The sequence below is a fragment of the Chinchilla lanigera genome, unplaced genomic scaffold, assembly GCF_000276665.1.
Source record: "Chinchilla lanigera isolate Chin_1 unplaced genomic scaffold, ChiLan1.0 scaffold00075, whole genome shotgun sequence".
In the NCBI taxonomy this organism is placed as follows: Eukaryota; Metazoa; Chordata; class Mammalia; order Rodentia; family Chinchillidae; genus Chinchilla; species Chinchilla lanigera.
The window spans coordinates 10656304-10670723 of NW_004955476.1; the positions used below are offsets into that span (position 1 = coordinate 10656304).

A 14420-nucleotide genomic window follows, 5' to 3' on the forward strand; every position below is an offset into this window, starting at 1 on the left:
ACTGTTAATGGCACAATAGTTCACAGTTAGCACAGTCACTTAGAAAGGGGTAGCTTTCGCTTAGTGCTGAGGGTTTAATCACTGACTGGACCAGTTACCTTCATTCCATTCAAAGGAACAACAACAACAACAACAACAACATGTTAAAGATATATTCCTGATTTAAATGTGAACAGACCAGCACAGTTTTATTACAAATGCTGGAAAAATAAAACTTACCAGATGGTGAGTTATCAGCATTATGTTAACTTTAAAAGAACAGCATATTTTATAGCTGGAAAATAACTTTGTTATAACTAACATTCCTACACTGAGTTTAAAACAGGTTAATTCTGTATCATAAGTTCAGATACAAGAAAATGCTGGATTGCAATTATAGAAATAAGACAGCATAATAAATTACTGTTCTAGTGCATACCAAATGGCCTTAAATTTACTAAACAGAAGAATTCATGGGTTTAACAATTTCCACTACAGGTAAATATCAAAATAACATAGGATGACATTAAAATGATTATGGACACTAAAAGATGGAAAATAAATCAAGTTGTTCCAGTAGTTAATGTACTAATAATTTATGAAATCAACTTGAAAGTAAGATGTCTGCTAGAGGACCCTAGTTGAGGTTAAAATGTATTGTACTATTTAGTCAAATGTTATCAGAGTAATTAAAAATCTTCTATGCTTAACTGATTTTTATTTTTTGAAACAGCGATACTGACTTTAACACAATGTACATACACCTTTATCACATAAGTATTCTAAAATCTTGTTTTCAAATTGTTTTTATATGTAATAACTTAAGTTTTAATGGAAACTGGTATTTATTTTTTAAAATTTTATATTTTTATATTAGGCTTTCTTAAACAAAGATATACCTGTGTGAAGCAAATAAATATTCAAGCCACTTAGGCAGTGAATTATTAGATGGTTTGTTTTATGCTGGTGATCTGTTCAAAGATCATACCCAAGATACAATGTCCTATTGATGAGAGGTATATGGTAAAACTTACATTCACTAATATAGCTTACAATTAGCTGAATGAATAAAGGAAGATTGGTTTTCCAAAGGTATTTTTCTTCTTCAAGGTTCACAATGCAACAAAGTTCTATGTTTTTCTACCTTTTTCAGGAACTGAAAATGTGAAGCTGTTGGAATCAGGTATCTTACAGAAGATACCCTAAAATGCATCAATTCCTATTAATTGTTAGGAAATAACAGGGAGGCAGGGAGAAGGATAGGAATGGAAAACTAGTATATGGCTGACAAAAGCAAAACATAATTTCTTGTATCTTTCTCTTACATATGAATTAAAATCTTAAGAGCATAATAAATTAAAATCAAAGACCTCCATGAAATGATTTTGAACTGAAAATTATGCTTTTGATTTTATAGCCTTTATAAGCTTTTAAACAGCCTGAACTTTTAGTGCATTATCTGTTTTCTAACCATTTTATTCAAAGCTGCAAGTGCAGCAAATAAACAGTGCATGCTTTGATCTCATCAAATTACAACTTACAGTTCCTGGAGCCATAAATACCGTGCTGTTTCTCCTGTACCTCCCTCTCTGGCAGGGGTGGTCTGCTTCACATCACTATCTCCTCAGTGCACCAACACTGTCTCAGACGAACAGCAGAAGCTGCGAGCGCTGCTCACAGATAGCATCTGGCATTTCTCGTGATTGCCATCATGGTGAACCCAGTATTCAGCACTACAATACTCAGTTTATCTAACAACTAAGTCTGAAAGGAATTCCACCTTATTATAAACCAATAACTTAACTGTTCTGGACAAAATCACAGAACAGTATAAAAGAAAAATGAACATTATCCTTGGGAAAATTAATGAAGTTTTAACTGAGTGATATAACCAATGTTACTAGATTTGATTAGCTTTTCAAAAAGAAAGCCAAAAATAAAAAGCTTTTCTTAAAAAGCTACATAAAATATACAAAATATAAAAATAGTGTACCTAAAATACATAAAATATTAAAAACTGTCTCTTAAAATATTTTATATCTTCATGCTTGCTGTTACTTAGACTTTGAAATCAAAAGGCAGCACAGTTTTCTCTTTTCTCTTTCATAAATCTTTCCTGTAAGAACATCTTTTATGCTTAACTGATTTTTTTTTTGAAACAGCGATACTGACTTTAACATAATGTACATACACCTTTATCATGTAAGTATTCTAAAATCTTATTTTAAATTGTTTTTATATGTAATAACTTAAGTTTTAATGGAAACTAGCATTTATTTTTAAAAATTTTATATTTTTATATTAGGTTGGATGCACATACACTGACATATGGCTTTACAGAGTGACAGAGCCTGCCACCTCCTAAACCATAGATTGGTCTGGGGTGGCCCTGGCCTATAGCACAAGGCCTGTAACAGAGGCAAGCTTTCTTCATTCTTGCAAGCACCCCATCCACTCATGCTTAGAGACAGACATTCTTCACCCTCTCAATAAATCTGTCAAGGGTCTGTCTCAAGGGACTCACATGAATTCCATCTAATCTACAGGGCAGTGTCTTAAACTGCACAACAGAAATAAAATAGTCTGTTTTTTTATCATGAAACTTTTTATTTAATGCAAAAACAATAATTACAGATATTTACAAGGTATAATCATTTAGCAACAATACAATAACTAACTGAATAAAGATATACAAATAGTTTAATCAGCAAATTTTATGGACATTGTTTAATAGTTGTCTCTGACAAAAATATTAAATATTGTATATTCTCATTTATGTGAAAGCTAAAACAGTTGATTTTCATAGAAATGAAGAATAGTACAAGGGCCTGGGGATTTAGCTCAGCGGCAAAAGCGCCTGCCTGGCAAGCGCAAGGTCGTGAGTTCGGTTCCCGGTACCGGAGAAAAACCAAAACAAAACAAAAAAAAAGAATAGTACAATGGTCACTAGAGGTTAGGAAGGGGAGTAGGGAGAGAAACAGAGGGAGGCTAAAGAACAGTTACCAAAATATAATTCTATGGGAGGAATGTACTCTAAAGCTCTACTGCACAGCAAAGTGATCATAGTGTACAATAATTTATTATGTATTTTATACAGAACTGCCAGAGTCCCAACACAAAAAATGATACTTTTTTAAATGATATATGTTTAAGGAGATGCTAATTATCCTGATTTGATCATGACAGATTGTATACATGCATAAAATATCACACTGCACCCTATAAATGTCCAATAATTATATGAAAAAAAGATTTAAAATGCTTCAAAGACAGACATCTCACCAAAGAAGATACACAGAGATCAAGTCAGCATATTCAAAGACTTGCAATATCATATGTAACCAGGGGGTTGCAGGTTGAATGAGACAGACACCTGGGCTGGGGTGTAGCTCAGTGGTAGAGCACGTGCCTAGTATGCATGAGGCCCAGGGTTTGTTCCCAACCTGCAGAAACAAACAAAACTACCACTACAACCAATTAAGAGTCCCCAAACTCCAAAGCACTGTGAGCATGGAGCACAGGTGAGGGTGTGCCACTGAGGGCTTGTGCATGCATGGGGATGGGGATCCTAGGGAACCTGTGCTTCCCACTTCTTATACAGTGAATCCAGACTGCTAAAAAATAACACCTGTTACATTAAATATAGTAACTTCAAATAATGACACTCTATGTATATAAAAAGGTACAAATGCTTACATGGGGTGCTTTTTTCCTTTTAAAAGTAGAATCCTAGCTGGATGTGGTGGTTACATGCTATAATCCCAGCCCTGTAGGAAGCTGAGGCAAGAAGACCAAAAGTTCCAGACCAGCCAAGGCAACTTACTGTCTGCGCAAGAACCTGTTTAAAGCGGGGAAGGGGTGCAAGTGTGGGGATGAAGCTCAGTACAAAGGCCCAGGTTTAAATTCCCAGTTAAATAAATAAATAAATAAGCAAGCAAGCAGCCTCCTTTTGAGTTGAGATGACAATAGTGACCCAAATTGATTAATGATGTATCTGAACTCCATATTTACGCTTTTTATTTCTCAAGTTCAAAATGTATTTTGAAAAGATGGCTGGGTGAGGTTAGAGTGTGCATCAGTCACTGTTCCATCACTGGGACAAAATGCCTAACATCCACAGTTTAAGGGATGAAAGTTTATTCTGGCTCACATTTTCAGAGTGTTCAGTCGAGGCTGGCTGGCTTCAAGGCGGAAACAGCATGGTGGAAGGACCATGGTGGAGGAAAGATTCTCAACCCATGTCAGCCAGGAAGCCAGAGAAAAAGGAAGAGCCAGGGATAAGAATACACCCTTCCAGGCCATGCCCCTGTGACCCACTTCCTCCAACCATGTTCTGCCTCCTAACAGCACTATCTTTTTTTTATACCGGGAATGGAACCAGGACCTTGTACTTGCCAGGCAGGCGCTGTGCTGCTGAGCTATATCCCCGCTTAACAGCACTTTCTGCTATGAACGTATCAGTGGATCACTGATGAGTACAGGGCCTCTGAGAGCCACTCTCCTTCCAAGAGCCTCGCCTCTGAACATGAGACTGCTCGGGGACATTTCAGATCTAAACCATAATGGGGTGAAATTCTGAGACAGAATTTTCCATGTCCTAAGTCAAGTAACCTGAACAGAAACTGAACTCATAACCTTGGCCTCAGTAATGTCACAGCCTGTTATTAGTTACTTTCCTGTTGCTGGGACAAAGTGCCTGATCGCTGAAACTTCGAGGTGTTGGGGTTTATTCTGTCACAGTTTCAGGATTCATCCCAGCGTTGGTTGGTGCCAACACAGAAACAGCATATAGAAGGGTATGGAACAGAAAAGCTGTTCAATCCACGGCAGCCAGGGGCAGAGCGAGAAGGGAGGGGCCGGGGACAAGAGCACAGCCCTCCAGGCCACACCCCAGGAGCCCCCTCTTCTAACCAGGCCCCCCCTCCTAACAGCTCATTCAGCTCCAAGCTCATCCACGGATAAATCACTGACAGGTACAGCACCCCCACGAAGCAGGCACTGTTGAAACGTCCTACCTCTGCACACACGAGGCTTTTGCAGGACGTTTTAGATCTAAACCATAACACAGACTAACCCAGCACATAAGCATAGATGGCATTCATGAATTGGTATGCTTTGATGACAATTTATTTGCAAAGGAGTGGACAGATTACAAATGTACATAAGGGGTGGTGTCAGTTGCAGGGTCTAGCAGAAATGGAGCTGTCACTATTCCTAGGCCAAAAAGGACAAGAAGATGATCACTGGAACTTGAAAAGACAGCATCATGAAACACAGGCCAAGTTGAAAGGAACAGTGATCTGTTGCAGCGGGTGGCCAGGCTGAAGGGACCTCAGTGACAGATGGGGGAATAAACACCCTGACTTCTGACTCTCCTTCCACCTGCCATCTCCTGCCCAGGATCCACTGGCCAAGCTCAGAGGACAGAAGACAGAGAAGCCCACTGACACAATTCATACAAGTAAGATTTCCAGGTGTAAGTCTGGATCTAAAGTAACAGATGGAAGGTATTTTGTACAGAAAGGAATAACCACAGGTTAAATGCACGTTAGCATAGGACAGGTAGCTGACTCTCTCAGGGGGAGGGAAGTAGCTCCAAAGTGACCTGAAGTGGTATTATTTGAGATGGGGCTTTGACCAGAGTAAAGGGAAGAAATGAGATGCTATTATAGAAAGAACAAGGCCTTACCTATTTCCTCTTCCTCGTCTACCAGTTTGGGTATTTTCAGTTGAAAATAATGAAAACTGCACTAGCCCTGACCAAATTGGTTTACGTATGACAGAGGCTACTGGCTCACATGACTGAAAAGCCCAGTGGTAGGAGAAGATGGGGAGTCAGCTGATAAAGGGACTCAACAATGTCATGAAGGAGCAGGCATCTTTATGTCGCCTCACTCTGTTAGGAAGTGTGTCCTTTTTGGCTTCTCTCCTGGTTGTGGGGGACCACAAGTCACAGTGGGGGTTACGCTTTTCCTGGTTTCTTAGCCAGTAGTTAAGGTCATTTATCTCTTCCAGAGTCAATGTTTGGCAAGAGTTAAGAAATAGGCTTATGGCTTCTGCCAATTTAGGGGTCAGTTCTAAAGTTGGAGACATCAAAGGAAAAATTCAGGAGGAGAAGAGGGGTGCTGGTATTAAGTAAGCCACCAGTAAATGTCCATTCATGAGCCTCCCACCATACCAGACCTGTGCTAGTTCTTCAGTACTAAACTTTTCCCCACCTCAGGGATTTTGTCCACGCTCTTGTCCATGCCTGAAACATTCCTTCCCCTACCCCCTTTACCCCCAATCCAATAAAGCCACCCATTATGTCATCACATCCTAACTTCTCCAGATCCCTTGTGAGTTTTACACTATGTCATCTGTATATTTGTTTTATGTCTTCTCCACCAGGCTGTAAACCTTATAAAAACCAGAACGTGCTTTATTTTCCTCAGTTGTACCACATAGTACCTGGCACATAGAAGTCAACCATGAACACTGACTGAATGAACGAATGGTGCTAATGCAGCTAAGATGTAGTGAACGTCTACTGGCTGTTCGTGTCACCATAAAAGTGCAAGCCACTGATCACTAGTCAAAGAAATAGTATGGTAATGGGCTGGAGCAAATTCATTATTACATTACCAGAATCATAACTCAAAGTTTACAAATCTGTACTTTTCCTACCAAAAACGCTATTTTCTAGTAATAAGATTATTTTAGACTATAAATTTTTACTTAATAGTATAAAATTTTAACAACCATACCTCCTTTAGGCTGCATATTTCAGATTCTTGCTTCTTATTTAAAGCTGAAAGTCTTTTGTTTAATTGTATTGCTTCTTGTACTGCAGTATGAAAGACATTTAGGAAAACAAACTCATGGTATATTTCAAAGAAAGTATAACTAGCTTGGACAGAGAAAATAGTGTCAATACAATACACACAATTATTTAATATTCATTACATAGTTATTTGCTATTACTAATATCTGGTAAGTTCAATTTATTCATGATAAACAAGTCCATTTCAATAATCTCTAGTGAATATGTAAGCTTAAATATGATAACACTTACCATTTTGTTCTAACTTTACATGACTCTCTTTCACCAAGCCAAACTGATTTGTTACTGTAGCATAGCATTTCTCAATTTCATTCAGTTGCTTATGATAATCTTCTTTAGCCAGAAGATGGAACTGGACCTTTTGTTCCTATTTTGAAGAATAATTTTTAAAGTTATTCATATAAGACAAACATAAACATGTGCAATAGGTATACAGTGAAAAACAACTCTTCTTAATAAGATACCAAAAATAAATGTCACAAAAACATACACTATTGGGAGGACAATGTTAGGAGATACTACTAAATCTATGTAAAGTAAAGCATACTATTTTCCTGTAACAAAACAGTCACTTCATGTAATGCTTCCACGGTTTACAATTTCTTTTTCAAAGTCAACTGACTCTTTTATTTATATATAAAAAGCTAATTAATCTACCAGTAAATAAAGTGAGGGGATTACTAACAGTCTGGGTACTTGGAAATATTTTTCTTTCTCCAATAGATCATCCGGATAATCAAGACCTAACCAGATCATTATTTTTATTCTTTGTCCTTGTAGTTTGCAAACACAAATTTAATATACATTGTCAAAACTCACGTAATTTTTCTGAGATTAATTTTAATAACATAGCATCTTCTCACTGCATTACAAAATAGAAAACAAGGACAATAACTCTCAGTGACAGGAGGGCAATACAGTATAGTAAAAAATCCACTTAAACTAGAGACATAATTGGTAAAAATTGGACCCTACTTATAAGGGTCTCCATTCCTCTCAGCTAACAGAGCTGCTTTTACCATACTTAAGAATTGACTTTAACTTTTAAAAGTTGCCAGCAGATGCAAAGCCCTGGGTTCAATTGCCAGTATGACGCCTCCCCCAAATATGTTAGTAGAATCAACAATTCTTTTTAAAGGCTTTTTAAAAATCTCGACATTAGCAGAATCACTGATGGGCTTTACAACTTTTTAAAAAACTGCTTCAGCTTCTATGATGAACAGTGCTAAACAACAAACAAAAAACACAGTATAGTGCCATTAACTGGCACTCAATACTTGTCTTTTGAATGAGTTATGACTGTCCTACAGATTTCCAAAAGTGGCTTTTTGCAGAAGTCACCTAAACAGTATCCATTTCCTTTACCCAATACTACCAGTACCATAATTTATTCTACTGAAATGGTTCTGCCTCATTAGTTGCACAGGACTAAAATGCACAAGTTTTCTTTCTCTTCTAGAGAAGGGAAAGGTGTATTAACCAAAATAAACCAATTGACCTACCTTTCTGGAATTTGAATCCTGAGGAAAAAGACTATAAAACTGAAGAAGTTTGGTGGTAACCCTACTCACACTAGTAGGAGACCTCTGCTGTGGCTTTCTATGTCCTGCCTCCAGGACAAACTCCAAAGTTACTCTGACCCCTGTTTATTCCCACATTCTCCACTCTCTGGTTGACCGGATGCCTCGCCTGAATTTCTGTTTGCGTAAGTTAACCAGTCACGTTTTACTACTTAAAACCGAAGCACAGGTAGGATGGCACAGCAGTCAGAAGTTACTCTATGTGTGTTTAAATCCTGTCTCTGTGACTGAGTTCATATGATCTTGGGCAAATCACCCTATCTTAAAGTGGAGATTATCATAGCGTTTTCTTCCTAGGGTTGCTGTAAAGGTAAAATGAATTTATGTAAAATTTATATACTAAGAACAGATCCTATTACATAATAATCTCAATGTAAGGACTTGTTATTATTATTTAACTAATAAAAGTATCTTTAATAGTTTTAATTAATTTATAGACTAAGAAGAGTTTTCTCTTCTATTAATCAAGAAACACAAGTTAAGATGAACCTAACTACATTATCTTGACAAGTCTTATGGTAGACTTAACTTTTTCAAAGTTATCGTTTAATGACTTTAACCAAAGTTATACTATAAGCAGTAATAATTACAACAGGTCAGTTCAAAGTTTCTCACACCCTTCTGTGGGCTTTTCAACATCATTTGAACTAGTTGTTGACAAATGTTAACAATGAAAAAAAGGAGCCATATTCATTTCCTCTAAAATATCACTTAACTTCTGACTGAGAGAATTATAGTAACTCTCGGAAGACGTAAAAACCCACCAGGATTTCACTGAGAATTGGTTATACAGCATTTTGTTTAATTCAAGAAAGTTTTCAATGCAAATATGTATGTAGCTTTTAAGAGAAAATGCTTTACTATATACTAATACAAGATCCCAATGACAGACAACTTTTCAGCTAAAAAGTGGTAGGCAGTCAATGCCTAAAAAGGTTCACAATTTTGTTAACAAAAAGATGTAGCAAAGGCCAAATTCAATAAAAATGTAAGTTCATGTGTTTCTGTGATGTAATTCTGTTTTGCAAATACGTTAGCCTATTCAGTGAACATGATAAACACCGACCACTCCCAGATCGCACGGGTACTGACAGCTCATCCCAGTGCACACCCATCTGAGCTCCGCAGGCTGCTCTGACAGTCCTGAGCTGTCAGGTCCGCCACTAACTGCAGGATTACCAATAAAAAGTTTCAAATTCCTTGAGAAGCAACAATAAATGTAACTGGTAATAACTACCAAGAACATTTTAGAGAATAACAAGATAATGGTACTAGTACTACTAAAACTTTCATATTACATACTATATCAACGAGGAAATAAAACTTATTTTAATAATTAAGTACATAGTGTACACTATCTACATTTTGTTCTTCTTACCTCTGAGATTAATTTATTTTTTTCTTTTATCCAACTTTACCACTAAATACAAGACTTAGTCCACAAAAAAATAATGTCCAGATATATTGTTTTATAAACACACGTGTGCCTCATTTTAAAAGCATCTAATCTATACAAATTTAAAATAGGAATCATTTATAAATACTGACACATAATCATTTAGAAATACATTTACTACCCAGGCATGGAGGTGCATGCCTGTAATTCCAGCACTCAGGAGGCTGAAGCAGGAGGATCACCTCAAATTTGAGGCCAGCCTGGACTATACTGCAGCTCAAGGCCAGCTTGAACTGCATAGTGAAACCCTGTCTCAAAAAACCAAAAAAAAAAAAAAAAAAAAAGGAAGTATATTTACTAATAAAAGCTATAGCCACACTCTCTCCTTTTCCCTATTTAATGAGATTAACTTGAAACTAGTTAGGTACTCACATATAAGGAATCATGAACTTCTGTTAAAAGTGTCTTACACTATTTTCCAAATAATTTCCTTTAGGACACTAAACGTTACTATTCTTCAAACTCTTGCTTTGACACTACTGTCTATCTGTTTTGCTCATAGTCAAAATAATATAAAATAATGACATACTGCTTTAAAAAAGATTAAATACAGAAAGGACAACATAAATTATAAGGAATAATATAAGAAAATTATCTAAGAATTATTATATAAGATAAGGACATGTCAGAATGTTTAGAAAAATACTATTACTTTTTAAATTAAAAAGTACTTTCAGAGTAGGCATAACATTAAATGTATGCATCAATATATAAAATTACTTTAATAAAAGTGATATAATGCTTTTAACTGTCAGAAAAAACCACTGACTCTTAACTCAAATATCACTGTAATAGTATTTTAATAGTTTGTAATTCACAACCACAAAAAGCTTGAAAATGACCAAAACTAGGTAAGTATACTACATGTTTCTTTGTTTTTAAAGATTATAAGCATATGTTTAATAAAATTTTAAATTGGAATAAAACACATTTTATGCTGCCTTTGATCTTTAACTTGTAGCCTTATCTCCCAGGTCAAAGGACACATTATTCAATTTCACTGTATTTTGTGTAAAATCACCGTAGCGTTGCAGATGACTTTCAGAACAAATGTCATGGTACTTAAAGCCAAACTGGAATCTAGTTTTTCAGCTTCTTAATTAAAATCACAGTTTAAAATAGTCTGACAATACTATTTTATTCTTTCCAGTTCAACAGCAACACAATTTCACATCTTTTAGTCAATCAAGCTTAACAAACTCTCTATGAGCTCTTTTATTTTCTAACACATCAAAACAATTTCAAGAAGCAAAATATTACTATATGTTTTTATATTTAATGTCGTAAGTGAAAAGCCAGACTCAAAAATTAATTTTACTTGCTTTACAGTCCACTCCAAAGAATAAAGGTTGAAATAGCATTAATCCATACAAAAAGCTTCCTAAAGATTTAAGTAGCTATAGGAGAATTCTCAATCAAAACCACACAAACACTGGGCCTCCTGAATTAAATGAAGCTACAAAGGAAGTATATTCCATATACTTTTGTGCTGTAAAAACAAAAATATTTATTTTTTATATACATCGGAAGAGGGATTCACAACAAATAGTTGTTGTACAATAGGAACCACATGTTAAGTATAGAACGAAAAGGATGAGTATCAGATCCCAAATGCCACTTCATCTATTTCAATTTTTTATAATAAATAACTACATGTTTGCATGAATATCTAGAAAAGTATCATAAAAATAAAGGTTTCACATTTTATTTTATAATATAAGAGCACTATATCTTCTGCAAATAAATTTGTGAAAGAATTAATTTATGCTGTACTGAACTGAAATTTAAGTCCAGCCTTTACAGGTAATACCAGTATCCATTTTCAAGTATTCTTGTTTTTTACATATAAATATCATATTTACATTCACTAAAGCACTGCGCATTTTATGCAGTAATCCAGGTGGGGGAAATATATGCTGTGTCATTTCCTTACCATTTCACTTACTTTCTTCTGTAAAGAATATTTAGAAACCTTGAAAAAATAAAGAACAAAAGGTTATTAAAAGTGTTTATTAAAAGTTCCTTCTCATAATGAAATTGCATGCTATAAATGTAGCATTTCTCATTTTTTTTTCAAAATTTTACACTGGTTCTCTCCTTATAACAACAAGAATACATTCATGTGTTTATCCTAAACATCCACCCTGCTCCCACCATGCCAGCCATTTCCTTCAGCTCCTGGGTTAGAGCTGTGAACTAAGCAGGAATGGTGCAGACAGATGATAAACATGGTGACATGTACAATATGTTAGGGCGGGACAGCTACTAAGACAAACACAGAGATAGAGAGCGACCAGTCTAGGAGAGTTCACTGGAGAAATTCTGAAAGAAAGGTTAAGCATAAAAGTCATTATAAACAAGTAAATCATCTCCAAACCCCCAGATGTCATTAACCCTCTTCCAGATCCTTTTAGATGCATTTATACTTTAAAAGAGTCAGCGGGGAGTGATGATAATAGATGTAACGTTATAAAACATTATAACCTCTTTTTATCTAACATGTAATAAACACCTTTCTGTGACTGGTTGACACACAATGTAACTTTTCAACAGCTACAAAGTACTCTGCTGTTTCATGTCATCATAGTTTACCTTACCATTGTTTATAGGTTTACCCCGTTTTCAATTTTTTATATTATAAATTATTCTAAAATAATATACTTGTACCTAAATTTTGTAGTTATTTATCTTAGCACGATAAATTCCAAGCAGTATCTCTAACATTTTTTCACTTTTAAAAGTTGTTACACAATCCTCCAGAGAGGCTGAGTTAAACTCCAACCAGCTATTTATGTGTGCTCATTTTTTAAAGTGTACATACATTTGTTAATTTTTTTTTTTTTTTTGAGATAGGGTCTCACTGCGTAGCCCAGGTTGGATTTGAACTTGTGGCAATTCTCCTGCCTTAGCCCCCTAAGTGCTGGGATTATAGGCATGCACCACCATACCCAGTTTAAATTTTAAACAAAAATATAGCTACTTCACATTTCCTATGAAAAAAATTCTTTAACCTAATGCCATGAGTAAGTTGATGTTTTTTGTTCATCTTGGTGGAATGGGCAATGTGCAATTCCTTCCTTCAACAAATACTGAATGGTTAGTAGGAAAAGTACTGATGTAGACAGGGTGCAACACTGGTTTAGAGGCTGAGCAATGTAAATGAGTTAAATAGATGCTATAATAGACACTGATGGGTGCTAAAGAAAGATAATAAACGAGGGAAGGGGACTTCATGGGATGATCAGGAAAGACCTTTCTGAGGTAGCACCTTTCGAATAGTCTTTCCCAGACTATTTCAGCCAGTACAAAGCCCTACAGGGAAAACGCTGGTGTGTTCAAGAATAGCAAGGAAGTGCACATGGCTGGAAAGGAATAAGCAGGGAAAAAAGAGCCAAAGATGAGTTCGGAAATAGGTACGACAAGGGGGAACCCAAATCAGTACAGACCTTGTGATGTGTGAGAGGGTGTGTTGGTCAGCTTTCTGCTGCTGTAACCAAAAACCAGAGAACAACAACTTACGAGAGGAAAGATTTATTTTGGCTCATGGTCAGGGGTTTCAGGCCACCTTTGGTGAGGTAGAAAAACAGTGGGAAGGTGTGGTGGAGGAGCACTGGAAGAGAGGGGAAGGGGCAGGGACCAGATGTAGTCTCTGAGGTCACACCCGTGATCTGCTCCCTTCCAGGAGGCACAAGCTCCTAACTGCCCATCACTTCCCAGTAATGCTAGCAGATTATGATCTCACTGATGGATTAACCCACTGATGAAGTTAGAGCCCTTGTGACCCATTCACCTCATGAAAACCCCACCTTGGCACACATGAGACATTTGGGGGACATTCTACACCTAAACCATAACACAGGGATTTAGATTTTGTAAGGAATGAGACAGGAAGCCATTAGATAGTTCCAAGCACAAAGGTAACACAGGCTGACTTTCCCAAAGGATGGCTCTGATGATACATTAACACAAGAAGGGAACAAAAGTCCTGGCAGAAGAACCACTTAACAGATTACAGCACTGATCCAGATGAAAAGGGTGGTGAAAGGGAACTAGAGCATGAGTAGCAGAGGTAAGTAGCCAGATGCTACATACAGTCCAAGGGAGAGCTGAAGGAAGAGGGTGGGTGGAGAGACAGAAAAAGGTGGAAAACACTAAAGGAGCAGCTAATTTTCAGAAGAGGGAATTACAGGAATTTGTTTTTAAACATGTCAAGTTTGAAATGTCTTTTAGAGGTCTAGGCAGACACCAAAAAGTTAATCCAGGCTGGATTCAGAATTGGAAATGCACATTTGGAAGTCATCTCTATGCACATCACATTTTAAAGACATATGCCTGGGTGAAAGCAGAGTATTTTTTAAGACATACAGAATAAAAGCAAAGTAAAAGATAGAGGTTGTCCAGAAAATTTTTAACTCAGAAAAAATTTAAGAGACTATCAGTCTATTACTGAATACTACCTACTACCATTAGCCATAGATAAAACTAATACATGCAGAGCAAACTTGCCAAATTATGAGGCCACTGCTTTTTTTTTTTTTTTTTTTTTTTTTTGGTTTTTCTCCGGTACCAGGAACCGAACTCA

The 14420-nt window shown here is 36.3% G+C and overlaps 2 protein-coding genes across 5 annotated transcripts in view; one reads left to right on the forward strand and one right to left on the reverse strand.

Moving 5' to 3' along the window:
- The window catches only part of Ccdc73 (coiled-coil domain containing 73), a gene marked incomplete at its 5' end in the record, with an annotated part of 113814 nt that overhangs the window by 43774 nt on the left and 55620 nt on the right, over nucleotides 1–14420 (reverse strand). Inside the window, 3 exon segments of the mRNA XM_013502982.1 lie at nucleotides 6726–6805; nucleotides 7034–7169; nucleotides 11772–11810. Coding sequence (XP_013358436.1) covers nucleotides 6726–6805; nucleotides 7034–7169; nucleotides 11772–11810 — 255 coding nt within the window.
- The window catches only part of LOC102028530, a 16648-nt gene continuing 15845 nt past the window's right edge, over nucleotides 13618–14420 (forward strand). For all 4 annotated transcript variants that reach the window (XR_263641.1, XR_263640.1, XM_013502984.1 and 1 more), the window contains exon 1: nucleotides 13618–13907. The gene's annotated coding sequence lies outside the window, so the exon portion shown is untranslated. The remainder of the gene's footprint in view (nucleotides 13908–14420) is intronic.